Source organism: Cricetulus griseus, chromosome X, assembly GCF_003668045.3.
Source record: "Cricetulus griseus strain 17A/GY chromosome X, alternate assembly CriGri-PICRH-1.0, whole genome shotgun sequence".
Taxonomy (NCBI): Eukaryota; Metazoa; Chordata; class Mammalia; order Rodentia; family Cricetidae; genus Cricetulus; species Cricetulus griseus.
In genome coordinates, this window is record NC_048604.1 from 49,763,842 (window position 1) to 49,784,069 (window position 20,228).

Here is a 20,228-nt window from a genome sequence, read left to right on the forward strand (position 1 = left end):
GGGATTTCATCCCCTTATCCAGCACTATGTCTGCCTGCATGCCACCATGTCCTGCCATGATGATAATGGACTAAACCTCTGAACAGTAATTCACCCCAACTAAATGTTTTCCTTTATAAGGGTTTTCGTGGTCATGATATCTCTTCACAGCAATAGAAACCCTAAGACACTCTGCTCTGTCCTGCAGCAGGCACCCGAGCCTCAGTTGAGTCTGGGCACTGCTCTGACCCCCCCCCCCCCGCCCAACCTTCCCCATCAACCCCTTCTCACTTCTGCCTGAACCCCTCCCAGACAAGAGTGGACTTTCCCAGACAGGAAGGCCCACCCTGAGTCTGGACACACCTCACCCCTGTCCACACTCTGCCCTCTGTCCTGAGGCAGGCACTGGAGCCTCAGGTGAGTCTGGGCACTGTTCTGCCCCCCGCAACCTCCCCCATAAACTCCTGCTCACTTCTGCCTGAACCCTACCCCAGACAAGAGTGGACCTTCCCAAACTGGAAGGCCCACCCAGAGTCTGGACACACCTCACCCCTGTCTACACTTTGCCCTCTGTCCTGCTGCAGGTGCCCAAATCTCAGGTGAGTCTGGGCGCTGCTCTGCTCCCCAACCTCCCCCATCAATCCCTGCTTCCTTCTGCCTGAGTCCACTCATAGAAGAGTGGACCTGACCTGACCGGGAAGGCCCAGGCTGAGTCCTGACACACCCCACCGTTGTCCACACACCACCCTCTGCCATCTGGCTGCCAACAGAGGCTGAACATTCCGCCTGCTACCGGAAAGAGAGAGAGACCCCACCTGCACTCACTGGAAGAAGGGATAGAAAAAAGACAGAGTAAAAACACACTCAAAAACAGAAAAACCAATATGACACCACCAGAATCTAGGGACTCCACACCAGCTAGATCTGAAAAACCCACCACAGAGGATGAGGAAGAGATGGACATCAAAAATTATCTTAGGAAGATGATAGAGATCTATAAAGAGTAAACGAGAAAATCCCTTAAAGAAATAGAAAAAAAAAAACAAGCAAAAATTACATGAAATGAAGGAAAAGCCAAACCAAAAAATTCAAGAAGTAAATAAATCTCTTAAAGAATCTAAAGAAAGCCAAGAAAAAACAACCAAACAAATGAAGGAAGCAGTCAAAAGAGTTCAAGGCATGAAAGCTGAAATAGACACAATAAAGAAAACACAGAACAAGGGGATCCTGGAAATAGAAAGGCTGGATAAACGATCAGGAACTAAAGATGTGAGTATAACCAATAGAATTCAAGAGATGGAAGAGAGAAACTCGGGTGTTGAAGACTCGCTAGAGGATATACAGTGATCGACTAAAGAAAATCTCAAGTCCAACAAATCCCTAACACAAAATATCCAGGAAATACGCGACACTGTGAAAAGACCAAACCTAAGAATAATAGGTATAGAAGAAGGTGAAGAAATACAGCTCAAAGGTACAGAAAACATATTCAACAAAATTATAGAAGAAAACTTTACCAACCTAAAGAAAGACATGCCAATGGAAGTACAAGAAGACCACTTTGGAAATCAGTATGGCAGTTGCTCAGAAAAATGTGAATCAGTCTACCTCGAGATCCAGAAATTCTTCTCTTGGGCATTTACCCAAATAATGCATGTCCATACAACAAGCACATACATTCAACCATGTTCATAGCAGCATTTTTTGTAATAGCCAGAACCTGGAAGCCCCTCAACTGAAGAATGGATAGAGAAAATGTGATACATTTATACAATGGAGAACTACTCAGCAGAAAAAAGCAATGGGATCTTTAAATTGGCAGGCAAATGGATGGAACTAGAAGAAACCATTCTGAGTGAGGTAACCCAGTCACAAAAAGACAAACATGGTATGTACTCATGATGGGGAATGCACTTTGTATGTTTATCTTATTGATTGTTAAATAAAATACTATTTGGCCAATGAGACAGCAAGTAGACAGGACTAGAAGTCAAAGAGGATTCTGGGAAATGTAGTAGAGAAGTGCTGATACAGGCAGGAAGTGACATGGCAAGGAGACTCATATTTAAGCGAAGGAGAAACAGGAAGGGCTCTCTTTTCCCCTCCGCTCCTGTTCCAGTGGCATGATGTGATCCACTGACAAGGAGGGATGCCAATTAGGCGTCCGATAAGATAAGTTTTATAAAATATATAGGTTTATGATAGTTAAGACTGAACTAACAGATAACAATCCTAGTCATTGGCCAAGCAGCATTGAACCTAATACAAGTTTCTGTGTATTCATTTGGGCCTAACTCGGGAGGGCAGCTGGCGTAAAGCTCACACATGGCAGTGGGGCTCAGGCGACTTTTGGCGGAAAGATTTATCGTAACATACTCACTCACATATGAATTTTAGACATAGAGCAAAGGATTACCAGCCTACAATCTCTTCACCAAAGAAACTAGGAAACATGAAGGACTCTAAGGGAAAAACGCATGGACCCCAGAGAATGGGAAGGGGCAGGATCTCCTGAGCTAATTGAGAGCATGAGGGTAGAGGAGACAGAGCTGCCAGAATGAGAGGAGGAGAAGAAGAGAGGAGAGGAGGAAATCGAGGAGCAGAAATATTGAGTTGGGGGAAGAATAGAGGAGAGCAGGATGAGAGATACCATGTTACAGGGAGCCATTATAGGTCCAAGGAGAGATCTGGCACTAGGGAGATTTCCAGAGACTTACAAGGATGACACGAACTAACAAACTAGGCAACGGTGGAGAGGATAACCTAAAGGATGCCCTTCCCCTATAATGAGACTGATGACTACTTTTTATGCCTTCCTAGAGCCCTCATCCAGTGGCTGATGGAAGCAGAGGAAGACACCCACAGATATATACTGAACTGAACTCTGGAACTTAGTTGCAGAGAGGGAGGAATGAAGATCAAATGGGTCAGTAGCAGGCTGGTGAAACCCACAGAATCAGCTGGCCTGAACAAAGGGGAGCACATGGACCCCAGACTGCTGTATGGGAGGACAGTACAGAACTGATCCAGACCCCTGAACACGGATGTCAATCAGGTGGCCTCTGCACTCTAGGGGGCCCCTGGTAGTGGATTAGTATTTTTCCCTGGTATAAGAAGGGACTTTGAGAGCCCATCCCACATGAAAAGATGCACTCTTGGCCTGGACATATGGGAGACCCAGGATGATGTGGTGGACTTTGGGGAGCCCCTGTAGAGGGCCCTAAACTGCCTGGGGAGGGGAGGGTGGATAGGGTGGGGGACAGGTGGCGGGGGGAGAGAAGAAAGAGGGGAGGGAGAGGGAGAAGGGATTGAGATGTGAAGAAAGCTTGTTCCGAATTTGAACTAATAAAAAATTAATTACAAAAAAGGTGACAAATCTGGACATTGGGTGAAAAACTGCCCTCAACATCACCCACTGCCAGGACTGCCCAGAATGTGGACAAGCAGGACACTGAGGAGTTGAATGACATGCTCTGCCTAAACAAAGCAGGCATGTCCCCACCCGAAGTTCCTCCTACTCCACAGGAAAGTGTATTGGATCCTGTAGACCTGGCAGTTAAAGGCTGATGCTGTCCTGGGACCTCTTCCCCCCAATAATCACAGAGGAACCTAGGTTACTGTCCAGGCAACTGGCCAGTCTCTGTCATTTATTTTTTCATTTATTTTATATATTTTTTAAATTTTTTATTAGCGCCTCAGGTGAATCTGGGCACTGCTCTGACCCCCCCTCCCTGCATCCTGCCCCATCAACCCCTGCTCGCTTATACCTGAACCCCCCTCCTAGGCAAGAGTGGACCTGCTCAAACCGGAAGGCCCACCCTGAGTCTAGACACACCTCACCCCTGTCTACACTCTGTCCTGCAGCAGAAGCCTGAGACTCAGGTGAGTCTGGTAGCTGTTCTGCCCCCCCCAAGGTCTCCTATCAACCCCTGCTCGCTTCTGCCTGAACCACCCGCCCCCAGACAAGAGTAGACCTGCCCAGACCGGAAGGCCCACCCCTGCTTGCTTTGGTCTTTTTTTTTTTTTTTTTTTTTTTTTTTGTTTTTTCGAGACAGGGTTTCTCTGTGGCTTTGGAGGCTGTCCTGGAACTCGCTCTTGTAGACCAGGCTGGTCTCGAACTCACAGAGATCCGCCTGCCTCTGCCTCCCAAGTGCTGGGACTAAAGGCGTGCGCCACCACCGCCTGGCGTGTCTCTGTCATTTTTAATAGATCCCGGAACTGCTTGGTCTGTACTTCCTATTAGGTGAAATTCTTCCTTCTCAGATCTCAAATAGTGTTAATGACAATGCTAGTATCAGCCTTGTGAGTTTAACAGCAGCAACCAAGGCTTCATCTGCCTTTTCAGTTCTCTTCATGTGTAAAAATCAGGCTTCAGGCCTTACTCCCCTAGAGCTACTACTAGGTCTAGGCACAGTTTACCTTGTTACCAGACTCAGAAAAAAAAATTTTTTTAAGGTGATTTAAATACTTAAAAAGTGAAAAATGCTTTAGATTTCTTTCCCTTGCTATGCTACTGCAATATTAAGTTTCAGGAATTCAGAATTTTAACATTAATCAATGGAGTTCTGTTTCCCCACCTGCCTATTTCTGTGGGTGAGATCTCTTCCCCTTCCCCTGTCCTTGGGATTCCCCTCCCCCAGCTAAGAGGACCATGGGCCAAGAAATATCAATTGTACACCTAAGGAAAAAAATTCCCTCTAAACTTAACTCTACCTTCTGCCCCTAATATATCTGTTCCAGAAGATTTCCAACCAAAGATGGCAAAGTGCTCTAAATGATGCTTGCACTTTCCTAACCCCAGAAGTCCCCCAGAGTCCAGAGAAGTGAAACAGCTTCCCAGACTTGGCCAGCATTCCAGCTTTTTGGGTCCTCAACAACAATGCCCCAGTGTCAACAGGAACTAGGCACAAATGATTATGGCCCCCTTTAGTATCAACAAAAGGTAGGGGTGTTACGTTTCAAAACTGGAACAAATGACTGAGGTACCTATTTACATATAGAAGCCAACCTGGCCACCAGGCTCTCCCAGTATCCCTCAGTTCCTACCAGGTTATGGCTGGCATGTCCATCCCCTACCCTAAACTTTCCAGCCTAGGGAACAGACTGTCCTTCCCCCAGAGGCTCTGCCCTGCATAATCAAGACATTTTGATTACCAGTCCTTTATACCTTTGGCCTCATGGCTGCTGCACATGGTTTCTGCCCCCACACCCCTTCCCCCAAGTAGCCCAGCCCAGTCTGGTTCTTGTCCACTCTGGACTTACCCAGACATCCCTGCCTCTGACTATCCTCTCCTACATCTCTACAATGAACTTTCTCCTCCACCATACCTAGGAGCAGCCATGTCCTTTCCTTTTTATTTCCTTTAATTTCGGGAGTATCTAGAAAGAGATAGGGGAGGAATATTGAAGGGCTCTTGAAGGCACAGAATGTTTAAATGTCACCAACAGGTTTTGCCTTTTACTCTTCTCCACATTCCCTCTACTTTGCTGTTTTTTTATCCCTCTGAGTCAAATTAATCTCTTTTGTCCTGAGAACTTGGTCTTGGGGTGTCTTGTGACAATTTCAGGGTTCTTTCATGTATGACTAAAATTAATTAGCTAGATTTATCAAAGAACAAAATATTATTTAAAAAATACCACTTATAGGATCTGGAGAGATGTTGCAGCAGTTAAGAACACTGTTCTTGCAGAGAGTCCAAGTTCAGTTTCCAGCACCCACACAGTGGTTCACAAACATCTGCCACTCCAGTCAGGATATATGATGCCCTCTTCTGATCTCCAAGGGCACCAGGCATGCACGAGATACACAAACACCCATCCAGGTAAAACACTCACGTGAATAAAATAAATATCTTTTAAAACGTTAAAAAAATAAAAATTTTAAATAGCATTTATATTTTATGTGCTTCTGAGGAGAGTAAACACTGAATCACAAGATCTTCTGCAAGATTTTTCAGTAATTATTTTAAGGACTGATCATGAAAGGCCATCACTTTCTGACTATTTTCCTGAAAACAGATTACTGACTGCTAAATAGCAAAACTATGTTATAGGTTTTTGTCACCTTTTAATGAATGAAGAGGATCAATATTCTTTTCTACCTATCTGAACACACATAGGCAAACCCATCTATTACTAGAAAAATATTGTTCTTTCCTGTAATTTAACCAAACAAGTAATTTGAAATACACCATTTTATTGTATGCATAATGGAGGGCTTAATGATCAGTGACTTAAAGGCCTCTCATATTTAATATAACCAACTCAAAAATGAGTTAGTACTAGTAAGATATAATGATTGGTATTAAAAATAAAACAAAAATTTATACTTCATAATAGAAGCTTATAACACTTAAAAACATTAAACTTACAACATTTTCTAATAAATTTGGGGAAAAATCACACAGGAAACTTAAAATTTCTTTGCAAAGCTTTAATGGAACAATTTAGTTAATTTCTGTTACAACTCATTAAGTCTTCTGTTTCTAGAACTGTTATAAAGCTTATCTCTAAACAAAACAACCTGTTTTACCCTAGAGTAGACCATCGCAGCAGTGTTGGTATTGCACCACCATGAGAAAAACATAGTCTGGCACCCACATACAATACAAGAAAAGTAAACTAATTTAATAGAAAAAGCAAAACCACTGAAATCACATGTTAAAAGTAATTATTTGAAGATGACTCAAAAAAAGAGTGAATTGATTAAATAAGTAGTCAAATATTGTGTTTTAAGTAAATAAATCAATGTTAATCAAATCAAATTACTCAAACAATTGACCTAATATTTGAAATCATAACAATTTCCAGTAAAGCTGTATTTCTTGTAATATATTTAGGAAAAATTAGCATAGCTAAGATTAATTAACACAGGGAATATAATTCTAATTTGGACACATTTTTTCCATTATAAATCCATCCAAGGGAATAATTTTGGAAAGAAACTGTACTGAGTCCAGTTATTGGGTCTAACACTTCAAATCTCTTCAGAAAACCAACAAGTTCAATGGAGTTAGAAATAGCACATTGCTAACAGGTGGCGCTGAGAACTTCGGTCAGTTTCATCTGCTTTTGCAATTTGGGGAGAGTTTTTTTGTTGTTGTTTTATTTCTTTTTGTTTTGTTTTTTGTTTTTTGTATTTCATTGTTGTCATTCGAAACAAATGGTATTTCCTAAAAGTCTGAACAGTAGAACAAAAACATCTTCAGAAACCGCAAAATCAGTTATTTGCCTCAGCCTGAAATTTTAAGGTACTCACTATCCGAGGTGGCAGAGATGCGTTGTGTGGAAATCAGATGCTCGATAGCTTGAGTGACAGCTTCATCGGTAAGTGCATGGAGGTCTCTTCGCAGCTCACTAATAGCCTTCCCTTCCTGGTGAGGACATTCTTGAATCAGACGCAGCACCTCCAAATGGATGAAATTAAGACTAGCTGCCTTAGCAACCCTGGCGGCGGCTGCTCGGGCTCGGGCTTCTTCCAAGAGGTGCCTTCCTGTGGACACACCTTCACGACTTTGATCCAGCATCATGTGGGCATTGACGACCTCCAAGGTGTGTGTGGACAGCTCATTCATATCTTCCAGGACACGGATGCTTAGAACCCCAAGCCGTCTGGTTCCCTCCGAGGACTGGAGGACACCAAGCACTTTGGCATACACGCCAACTGGCAGGGGAATCACACATTGCCTGACCCTCTCGCGCGACAGGGGCTGCCTGGCCTCGATGGCCTTTGCGGTCATGTCATCAATCTTGTACATCATGTACCGCGAAGCTTTCTTGGCCTCCATGATCATCCCCACGATAGAGACCCGGTGAAGTGCAAAGCCCCTGATCTTAAACACGTTGTCAACCTCAACAGCAGTAAGCAACTGGCTTATGCAGCAAGGCACAATGCTGTGAATGCCAGGCCTGGTCAAGGTGGTCATGGGAAGACCCAGGTCCTGACCTCCAGCTTGCTCATCACTGCCGCTTGCCCTGTTAGCCCCATCATCATCAACAAAGCTATCATTACTCCCAAACCCACTCTTACTCATCATCTTTTGAAGTCTTGGCAGGATTTGATGGCTCGACAGCAAGAGGTGTTCGCTCACAGGCTGCACAGAAACTCGCTTGTCGACGGTCTCTCGAATCTCAGCAAGATGGCACCTCCAACCTCGGACTAGAGCTAATGCAGAATGCCAACGCCTCAAGACCTTACTGAACAGCCAATCAGCTACCAGATGAGGACCCAACATTCTCGCGAGATTACAAAGCCCTCCTCCGCATGTTTTTGGTTGCTATGCAGAATTCTAAAAATAGAAAGCGTGCCAACTGTCCAGCCACTGTAATACATACACTCGCGAGATTTGAGGATGGAGGATCTCCAAGAGCTTGATGCCCACCTGGTTCACACAGTTCGAGAACAGCCTGAGCTAAACTACACAGGGGGACCTTGCCTCAAATTAAAATATATATATATGTATATATATATATATATATATATATATATATATATGTATATATATATATATGTATATGTATATATATATATGTATATATATATATACATATATATATATATGTTCTTAACCCCCCCAAGTATGTAATATCAAGCACTGTCTGCTATCTTTATAAAGTTGCATTTGAAGTAGGGAAAATATGTACTACGCACTCCATTATTGAATGCCACAATTGGGAGGGGGGTTCTGTTTTATTTTTATTCCTGTGTGTGTGTGTGTGTGTGTGTGTGTGTGTGTGTGTGTGTGTGTGTGTGTGCATCTGTGCAGGTGTGTGTGTGTGTGTGTGTGTGTGTGTGTGTGTGTGTGTGTGTGTGCATCTGTACAGATATGTGCCCAAAATCCCAGAGGACAGTTAGGGTCATATCCATACCTGGCTGTGGTGGCTTAGCACTGCGGAGGCCACAGCAGAAGGGTTACTTAACATTCAAACACAGCCTGAAAGATGTTGTTAGTTCCAGGCTGGCCTGGCCTACAAATTTGAGATGGTACAAAATAAAAAAATAATAGAGATCTCAAATCTTTTCGTGAGATCACTAAATCTTAAAAGCATGCCATTTTAGAAATAGCAAGATAGCAACAACTAAAAAATGCTTCTAACCTAAAGCAAGTCACATCTTAACACTGTCTTTATTATGAAATTATAACTTTCAAATTTTATCAAAAATATGACTCTAAATAACAAATATATCGAATTTATACCTGATTCCACCTAAATGACTGAGATTTAAATTATTTTCAGTGCTTTATGAACTAGATATCAGTCTGAAAAATATAAGGGAAACACTAATAAAATTACATTGTCTTTATATACTCATTTTAGTAAATTCTGAACTCAAAACGGTGATAATTTAGCATGTAGATCACAGAATGATTCAATATTACATTGAAATCTATTTTTTTCATAAGACATTATTTGGGATATTACTAATTTTAAAGCCTGTTATTGTCAATAAAGAATTATTATTCAAACCCATTGCTATCAAAAACTTGCCTCTTTATAAACATCTGTAAGATAGTTTAATGAATGTATAAAATAGTAAGGAATTAATTAATAGTCTCCATTTCTTTATTTGTTTAAAAGTAGTTTGAGCTATCTCAAAGTTACAAAAATGTGTGTGTATGTTTGTGTGTAACGTGGTCTATGTAAAATTTAAATATAATATGAAATTATATACATACGTATAATCACAAGTGTAAAAGGAATAAAATTTTAAACCAATGTAATTAATGTGTTTCGCAAATATATAACAATTTTCTTGGTAAACAAATAGACTAATATGCAAATGTAAATATTTAGCTTCTAGATTTAACTCCTTCTCAAAAAGGAAATAACTATTAAACAATTACCTATATTTTAAAATCATACATGAGTAAAGATCAAAATAGCTAAACAGATGTTTTTAAACATTTAGAACTTGATAATCAGACAATGCTCTTCTATTAGATGATAATACACTTCTGAACAGAAAAATCATGAGGTTAAAGTAACATATCTGATTATACGAAATATCTATATACAATACAAAATGTATGAATCCTATAAAAATGATAAGAACTGCCTACCTGACAGGATTGCTGGTTAAGGAAACCCTCAGAGATTCCAGACAGTTGAGAAGTTTCTCATCTGAGATACCTGATTTCAATTCATGAACATATTCTTGTGAAGACAGGGTGCATTCATGCTTGCTGTTTTTCAGGCCACCCTATCAAACAAATAGAACATGTCATTTTAAAGAGGTGTCAAGGGTTTTTTTTTTAAATCTTGCAAGTAAAACATAGACTATATTAATAACATTATGACATTTTTCAAACAAAGTATGTTTCAATAATCTTTTCTCCTAAGCAACATTAAAATCTAATGCTTTGAATACCAATTTAAAAAATTAAAGGAATTTTAATTACAAGAATAAAGATTATATCAATATTTTACTTTGTGTGAGTGCTATGCCACCTCACTCTTTTGTTTCAATACTCTACCTCCATGTTAAATTCCCAGACCAACAATTCTTCAAAGACCTGAGTGGGAAGACTATTGTGTAGGATACATTCTCCTCAGCCCTTTAAAAGAGAATTATACTAGCTGGTGTTCACAGACTGAAAAGAAACCTGATGTGAGTAGCAAAAAGTATTATTGACAGGGTTATTTAAACTTATATTCCAAGTATTAGGATTTATGCTAACTGTTTCCCTCAATTCAAAATATAAACATTGTTAGATCATCTTATTAATTTTGTAGTTGACAGTTAACATTTATATTCAGTTATATGTACCACAGAAAATAATATTTTTTTGGTTTTTTGAGACAGGGTTTCTCTGTATAGCTTTGGAGCCTATACTGGCACTTGCTCAGGAGACTAGGCTGGCCTTGAACTCACAGAGATCTGCCTACCTCTGCCTCCCAAAATCAAATCTTTTAACATTCTCATTATAGGAATAAAGAAGTCAGCGGAGTATTGTGATGCACCTCCCATACCAGCCCTTGGGAAGCAGAGGCATGTGGATCTCTGAGTTCAAGGCCAGCCTGGTTTACATAGTAAGTTCTAAGACAGCCAAGACTACACATTAAAACAGGTAGATTCTGGGGAATAGGTAACGGCATAATTAGTGAGGTTTCAGAACTAAATTATAAATATTTTGAACTTCCAATGATTCATTTATCCGTTCTATGCCACTTTCCCCAATGTTGAATAAAAAATTGAAGCAACAGGAATATAAGTCTGAAATTTCTATTTGAAAAATGTCAAAGTGTGTATCTTCAGCATAATCAATATGGCACAACATAGTATTAAAGAAATAACCCTGAAACAAAACAGTGTGATAGATTAAACTAAATCTCACTGTACTTAATAGAGCTGTAATACAAGAACGGCTTATTATTAACATCCGGATCTGATACTGAACAAAGGCAACAACTAGATAATAGATGGATAATAATTGAAATTTTAATTAGCTGCTCTGTATGAGATTAATGAAAATTACCACTGTGCCCATTTGATCTTTAAAAAGTAATGCAGACAAAGTTAGTAATTAGAGTACAACATGCTATTCCAAAGCTAGGTGAATAAAAAGGTTTCCTAATTTGAAGCCATTCCTTAATTTGAAAATCATTAGAATGTAGAAACTTGTCCGTATGACTATGCTTATATTATCCTAAGTCAGTACACAGAAAACTAAAATGTACTTTTGGTAACATCCCCCTTTACTCTAAAATAAACTTTTAATATCAATACTAGACAAGAAATATTTTAAAAAGAATGTTCTAAGTCTGCAGTGAAAATGACAAACTAATAAGTTTAGTTACTTGGACCAATCTTTTTTTTTATTATTAGAAAGAAAATTATTTTACATGTCAATCCCAGGTCCCTCTCCCTCCCCTCCTCGCCTGCCCTGCCAACTAATGCACTATCCATCCCATACCTTTTATTTAGTTTTTAATGTAAAAACGAATTGACTTTTAATTTGAGAAAAGCCTACAGAATTCTTAGTTGGAAACATAACATGCTGTGAACACTGGCTGGAACCATTGATTGTACATAGCTCTTTCAGCCATGGTTTGCACACAGATAGCAATTACTGTCCGTGGGTCCACCTTTAGAGAGGGCAATATTATCCTGAAAAATGGCAATACTGCTATTGCTTGTATTGGCTAAATTTTTTCAACATGATATAATCTGTAGTCACCTGAGAAGAGAGAACCTCATGTAAGGGACCCTTCTATCAGACTGTCCTGTAGGCATGTCTGTGGTCATTTTCTTGATTGATGTGGTAGGACCTAGTTGACTTGAAGTAGTACATCTCCTGAACAGATGGTACTAGAAAGCAAGTAGAGCAGCCATGGGGAGTAAGCCAGTAAATTGGAATCCCTCTATGCTCTCTGCTTCAGTTCCTTCCCACAGGTTCCTGCCGTCATCTCCCTTCATGATAGACTTTGATAGGGATGTGAAAGCTTTACCAAAATTTATTATATAGAGGCGATCCTATTAAGAAATAGAAGTTTAATATTTTCCCTATATGTTTTATCATTTTACATCTCCAACTACAATATTAACTTCAAACAATGTAACAAAACAAGTTTAATAAATGTTGTTGTTGATTATAAATGTTTCCTGCAGCCTACATAAAAATTACATTTTAAGTAGGTAATGAAGCTATAAATTGGAAAGGAAATAAAGAAAAATGTCTTCCATGAGACAAGAAGTGATCCCATTATTTCCAACCTGTAACTTTCCAAGCATTTGAGTAAGTGCTGTCAAAATGATTGCACTGAATACTACTCAGTTCCTTGTGTAACTGCTGACAGGAAGTAAAGTATCAACAAAGCGTGTAAAGGATGAGTAAATGAGAACTGAAAGAACTGATTGATTGTCATGAAAAATAAACATATGCATGCCTTTCATACTAATTGAGATTGAAGGACTTAGTCATCAATGGTACCTTACATGCTTATAGCACAAAGAGCTTTCACTAACCTTCCTATAGAAATACACCACTTCATTTGAGCCTAGCAACTAGGCAAAATATTGCTTAAAAATGCATCTGACAATCTTGGGGGGGGGCTAAATTATTTACAATGATGTACTATACCAAAGGGAAGGGAACAAACATTTCCTCACTATACTTTACCCTTATTAGCCATGTGAAACTGGTCCGTTTGTCATTTTAATCCTGGACCTTAGGTTCCTGTTCTACAAAACAAAAATATTATGGTGTCTATCTGTAGGCTTGTTAGAGTAATATAATAATCTTGGTAAAGAAGAATTATCTGGTTGTTCCAGTTGGCTTTTCTGTTGCTGTGATAGAACAACCAACCTAACCAAACGCAACTTTGGAATGAAAAGATTTATTTTTAGCTTATGACAGTCTGATCATGCTCCATCATAGAGGGAAGCAAGGGCAGGAAATCAAGGCAGGATCTTTACCCAGAAACCACAGAGGATCACTGTTATCTGCCTTTTTCTCTAGTTATGCTCAGCTAGCATTCTTGTATAGCACAGACCCACCTGAGTGGTGATTGTGTTACCTCCCCAACATCAATCTATCAAGACAAACTCTCACAGGTTTGGTCAAACATGAATCTGATCCAGGCAAATCTTCAACTGGCTTTCCCTCTCCCCAGCTGACTATGGTTGTTTCAAGTCGACAATAAAAAACTAACCAGGACACTTATATACAGTAATCATTGAATTAGTATATACTTACATGACATGTTATTTTGTCGTTAATTTCATGGTTTCATGAATGCCCAAACAGTTAACTTATGAAACATTATCATTGGCATAAATATTATCAGCTTCTGATCAACTATATGGTTGAAGTAGAGGCAGGATTCTAATCTTCCTGAAATATTCAGGAATGGACCTGTATCACAGGTAAGAGATTAGAAGTATATTTTGAGAATCCACAGGAATCCTTGACTGGCTGAGGAGGGAATGTGAAAAAGAGAGGGCTAACTGGGAAAGTCTGTCTTTTGTTCCCCTAATAATGAGATCATTTACATATTTATATTCTGCTGAAGATTTCTACCAGCAAAGCAAGTCTCATGCTAAATAAAATAAAGTTTTAAGCACACTGGGCCACACAATCTCAAAGGCCCAGCTAATTTGAATGTGTGATTCATAGCATGTAAATTAGAACAGGAATTTTGTTTTTTTTTTGTGAAATAAGTTGAGTTGATTACCTTACTCTCTACTGGTGCATTAAACGCAGGTTTCCAATGTGTTCATTAAACAACAACATGAACATAAAGTATCTGCTATGGGGCATTGGGAGTCAGTCCTTCTTATATTAGAATATTACCACTTGCATGGAGTATATTCTCAGGTATGGCAAACAGTAAGAAGCTGAGACACAATGATGTCATAACAGAGCTCACATTCTGCTATGTAATGAGCAGAAAGATTATCATAGTATGTGGTAGAGGATGAGACCTTAAAGAATCAATGAATCTATTTGAGGGATGAAGTTCAAAGACTAATAAATGCTATTCATGTAAGGCAGACTAAGCTATTTTGGTCAGAAGTTAATCACAGAGATACAAAAACTCAAACACAGCATGTTTGGAGATTTGCTAGTACATCAATGAAACTGGAACTCTGGGCTAATAACTCTCAAACTAGAATTCTTGAACATATTTTAATGGTTCCTGCTGTGGGTAAGGTAATTTTAAAACTCCAAAGTTCCTTTTCTTAAGATGACAGCATTAAGCATTAACTGAATTACTTGGCTAACCACCTTCTAACCAAATCCAGCCACCTAATCTCTGTTTTTATATCTGTATCAAAGAAAATACTTTTCCAGGAAAGTGAAATATTCATTATTGAATCCTGATGAAATAACCTTAGTATGAAAAAGTATTTGTACCAAAATAAACAACAAATGACATCACCACATGTTGCCTGTACTCATTAAAATTTAACTGCAGATGACACAGGAAACACAGGTGGCACCACTGGGGTCATCCTATATGGCACTGTATGCACAGAGATTATCAAAAATATTAAGTGTTAAAAGTGTAAAGAAAGGGACCAATGTACACTGTGGTCAGAATATAATTGTACATCAATTATGAAAATTAGTATGGAAGAGCACAAAAAAGTAAAAATAGGACTGTCATATGATTCAGCAGTCCATATCTCCAATGGCTATCCATATGCCAATGATATATCTGTACTCATATACTTACTACAGCATTATTCACTTTATAACCAGGTTAAAGAGGCAAACTATTCATTATGGATCAAATTCTTTAAAATTTTCATACACACAATAGAATGTTACATTGAGATATGAAAGGAGGAAATTCTATAAATTGCAGTAATGTGGAAGAGAAAATGATTATGCATGCACAGAGAGACAAAATTTGCATGATCTCCTTTACGTATATAATATAAAGCTATTTGATAGAGATTGAGAGTAGGATGTGAGTTACCACAGGCTAAGGTACTTGGGAGTGAGGGATTGGAGAGATATTAATTAAATATAATACATGTCTACAGAGAGACAGGGGGAGTAGGTTCAAGAAATCTACTGTAGGACATGGTCAACTACAGTTTAGAATATATCTTTGAGAAATTCTAGGAGATCTGTGTTTTTACTACAATAACTGTGAGTTAATGCATTTGTAAATTAGCTACATTTAATCACATGTGTTGCAGGACATCATAATGTACACTATGAATACACAACATTTTTATATGCTGATGTAAAAAAAAACAAATGAACTTGAGGACAAGCATGGAGACACATTCCTTTGATACCTGCACTCAGGAGGCAGAGGCAGACAGATCTCTATGAATTTGAAGTTACAGTGGTCTACATAGTCATGTCAAGGCCACCTAGGTTTACATAATGAGATTGTGCCTCAAAACTAGATAGATAGATAGATAGATAGATAGATAGATAGATAGATAGACAGACAGACAGACAGACAGACAGACAGACAGATAGATAGTTCGTTCATGGGTTTAAGAGCATTTGCTGTCATTTCAGAGACCTGGCTTCAGTTCTTGGAAGTCACATAACAGTTCTAACTCTAGTTCCAAGGGATCCAATGCCTTCCTCTGCCTTCCATGGGAACCAGGCATTCATGTAGTGCACATACATAAATGCAGGCAAACACACAAATATATCCAATAAAAAGAACCCTTTTGTCTAAATTAAATAAATGAATAAATCTGAAAGCAAGAATCTGTAAGTAGGACATACATTGAGAAACAACGGGGGTAAAGACAGAGCAAAAGGTATTTCATGAGTAGGCAATAGTGAATACATGTGTAGAGGAGGGCACTTTCATTTCCCTGGGTGCAACTGACTACTCAGTTTTCTCTGTATGTGAGCTGATCTCTCAAAACATTACTACACTGTAAAATGTGGGACTAACTCAGAATACAATCAACTGGTCCCTAAATGCCCAGGTTAAATTAAATAAATGGGCATTAATAGTGGCATAATGTTCTCACTAGTGTTTAAAAGAAGCAGACTTATTTAGGTTAGCATATGTAAATTTTAAGAATATGTAGAAAATGGGTCTTTAGGCTTCATTTCAGTAAACTGAATTTACTTAACACATTCAAACATTTGTATTTATTCCCTAGAGAAGTAAGGAATTTAGAAGTTCTTCAAGCTTCTGAGATAAATAATTCATCCCTATTGCATGAGAACCAATTAAACTTCTCAACTAGTACTCAATGAGTATCACAAAAACCTGCTTGCCTCAAATCTCAACCTGACTTGAAAGAATGACCTAGTAAGAATACTGAACTAGTAATTAAGCATAAAAGCTTTGTAGTTTTTATAATGTTCTCACCCATAAATGGTATAGATGTTAGAGTAAGACAAATATGTCAACATAAACAGCAGTGTAGCATTGCCAATATAATGGAATTAGTTTTATAGATTACCAACCATGTCTTTCTGCTTTTAGCATTGTTACATCTAAACATGTCTACTGTGGATCTGAACATAAGACAACACAGTCTCATTTCCTCAAAATAATAATAGAACTAATATTTCATAGGTCACATTCTATTAATTATGCCTTAGTGTGTCTTTTTCAAAGACAAAATTAAGGTAATCTAAAACACAACAAATGCATATACATTCTTAAAAGACTTTTTCTACTATGTAAAGATATGGAAGTTAAGTATCTTCAATAATTTATACATATAAACTCTTTATAAATTACTTCAGAAAGTGATAGAAGTTCAAACTTATCAAATATTTGCTATGCATCTTATATTTTAAGTGGATGTTTACACTATAGAAAATGTAAAAAAATATATACTGCCCAAATCTGACATCAGTTAAACTGTTCTGCTGCCATTACCATATACTTTAAATATAACAAGACAAGAAAAAATAGTAGAACATCTGAAGCACAGTAGGTTAATGCACTATCCTGACATTTCTAACCAGCCTTCTTTCTAACCAGCCTTCTTTCAAATTCATGGCATCTTTCCCTTAAACTGTGTGTGTGTGTGTGTGTGTGTGTGTGTGTGTGTGTGTGTGTGTTTGTGTGTGTGTGATATGTCATGCACCCTAAATGTAGAAACACAACTCACACAGTCTGCATAATGTTACATATATATAATGTTTTACACACACACACACACACACACACACACACACACACACACACACACACACACACATGTTTTCAGGTATGACTATTTGGTATTGGACAATCAATTGGTGTGCTCTTCTCCGGGGTAGACTATTGTTCCCATTAGAATGCTCATTTACTGAAACATAAAGATTTCAATAAGGAGATCCATTTTTGAGATGTATTTTAAAATTACTAAATTTACAGATGCACATCTTCCAGCTAATTTGTAGCAATTCAAACAAAATGCTATGCATCATTACTGCTAAATATGCCAACAAGTTTTTTCAACTAATCTAAAACATTGCAAACCATTCACTGGAAACACTATTTCATAAAATGTTAAAAATTGACATAATTTAACAAAAAACAAAGGGACAGTATGTGAGATTAAAGCAAATTATAAAAGGTGAAATACTATTCTTTCTCCAGAAAATTACTACTTGTGTAATTTATGCAAAGCACAAGTCTTGGTCCACAAAAGAGAACCAATCTAATGTACTGAATACGTACTAATACGGCTTCTATGCCAAAATTTGAGGAGTAAACAACAGTAAATGTCCTGAATCCTTATGAAAATACCTTGTACATATAAGAGATGATTCATTTATAATGATTTCAAAGAAGCTCTCAACTCTTATGACACATTCATTTTCATGGCAGCAAATAGCACTTATGTATTGCTTTTATTTTTTTATCTCAGCGAGTGAAGTTATTTGCCAAATAAATATTCCTAAGGATCATCTATGAGCTAAATGCTGGGTAAATGAAGATAAGAAGGACACACATCATAATTTTCAAGAGGCTAAGAACATTATTTGCCCGTCATTTGTATATTTGTTCATTACCTTGGCTTTGGTATTTTGATACCAGGGCTCCTTCTATATACCATGCTGACCTACAACTCACAAATCTTCCTTTCTCAGTTCCTCAAGCGCTGGGATAACAAACACAAACTATCACCCCTGTTGAGAATGACATTTTCCCAATAAAGTTAATCATCATAGATAAAAAAGTGAGAACTTGCCGATATTTTGTGAAGTTTTTTTTTTACAATTAATTCAAGTAATAAGGTTAATTTATTTTTGCCATTGCTCCACTGCCCCTATTTTCCAATGGAAATAGAGCAAATCATAAAGGCAAACACTTTAGTATTATTTTTAAATGCCATGGTAACACATAGTTAATTTTTTAAATACCTGCTGGTCCTTCTCAAAATATAATATAATATGTAAGAAATTGAATACTTGTAAAGTAAGAGGACTAAAACAGAAGCTAATAGTTCATAACTTAAATATAGGTCTTTGATGTATTTGCACAAAAAAGGCAACAAATGTATCGGGTTATTATTAAACTATGGAATAAAAGTTATGGCATTATAATATTTGCTAACATTCAAATTTCAGATAGAATTTAGATCATGTCCCTTATATAAGAACTGTCTTAAAAAACAAAAATGTATTATCTTTAAAAATTCTCATTATTCCCAGTAGCTTTCCAGTAATATAAGATGTATTAGCCCCATTTTACATATTTAACAAATTCTTTAATCAGATTTTGCAATAATACACAGAAACATAGGAAGCTGAGAATGGAACCTGGGGCATTCAATTTCTAATCCAGTGTCCTATCCATTAGACTTTTAACTCTGATATCTTTGGTACTTTTCATTATCCTAAAAGGCACTTGAAGCTCACTTATTCTTGAAAGGAGTGAGTTAGCTGTCAAAAACACAAAGGTTCAGAACTTACACAGCAACTTTTTAGTTTGGAAAAATAGCACATTTATTGTTATTAGTAGTAACAAAATATGGTAAATTATCACAGAGAAATATACCTACACACACACACACACACACAGAGAGAGAGAGAGAGAGAGAGAGAGAGAGAGAGAGAGAGAGAGAGAGATTCCACATGTAAAAAAGTCTACATTTTGTACTAACTGCCTTCAATATAAGTTACATAAGAATTAATTGTGTAGATTAAAATAGTTGATACATAGAAGGGCATAGTGTTGTACACATTTATTTATGTTACTTGGGAGGGAGAGGCAAGCGATCTTTGTTGGCTTCAGGACAGCCCGGTCTACACAGTGAGTTCAAGTTCAGCCAGGGTTAAACAGGGAGACTCAGTTTCAAAAGAAAACAAAACAAGCAAACAACAAAAAAGCCAAATTTTTATACTTGAGGATACACAGAATTCCAGAAACTTACATACATGTGTGGGTATAAGGTGAAAATAAAACAGGTAACAAGTGAAAGAATAAAATGAGTAACAACATAAGACACAAGATAGTACAGCAAAATATAGAAAAGAAAAAAAGAATGGTGGGAAAAAGAAAGAAAGATAGAAAGAAATGAAAGAAAGAAAGGAAGGAAGGAAGGAAGGAAGGAAGGAAGGAAGGAAGGAAGGAAAAGAAGACATGTTTTTCAATTAAAATCAGGTACAATCTGTTGACTTCTTCAAACAATAAAGATTTCAAACCCTTTAATCCTAACCACTGAGAGAAGAGATGCTAAATTTTGGAAATATTTTACCATGTAAAATCATCAGACAAAGAGGGAGGATTGCAATGCTTATCTATTTTGCATTATTTTATGTCCTTAACAAAAAGCATAGTTTATGCTGTAATTATATATTTAAAATTAATCT

General features: G+C 37.8%; 2 protein-coding genes across 10 annotated transcripts in view; both read right to left on the reverse strand.

Moving 5' to 3' along the window:
- The window catches only part of LOC100768845 (protein diaphanous homolog 2), a 735,817-nt gene that overhangs the window by 561,350 nt on the left and 154,239 nt on the right, over nucleotides 1–20,228 (reverse strand). For all 9 annotated transcript variants that reach the window (XM_027433000.2, XM_027432999.2, XM_027433003.2 and 6 more), the window contains one exon: nucleotides 10,041–10,180. In XM_027433000.2, coding sequence (XP_027288801.1) covers nucleotides 10,041–10,180 — 140 coding nt within the window. The remainder of the gene's footprint in view (nucleotides 1–10,040; nucleotides 10,181–20,228) is intronic.
- Nucleotides 6,456–10,174, reverse strand: LOC113837703 (replication protein A 30 kDa subunit-like). Its single transcript, XM_027433008.2, has 2 exons — nucleotides 10,041–10,174; nucleotides 6,456–8,267 (listed from the first exon to the last, which is right to left on the reverse strand). The coding sequence occupies exon 2, from the start codon at nucleotides 8,211–8,213 to the stop codon at nucleotides 7,212–7,214; it is 1,002 nt and encodes a 333-aa protein (XP_027288809.1). The 5' UTR covers nucleotides 8,214–8,267; nucleotides 10,041–10,174; the 3' UTR covers nucleotides 6,456–7,211.

Coding starts and splice junctions, on each gene's coding strand:
- LOC113837703 (XM_027433008.2), bottom strand. CDS start 8,213: ATGTTGGGTCCTCATCTGGTAGCTGATTGGCTGTTCAGTAAGGTCTTG.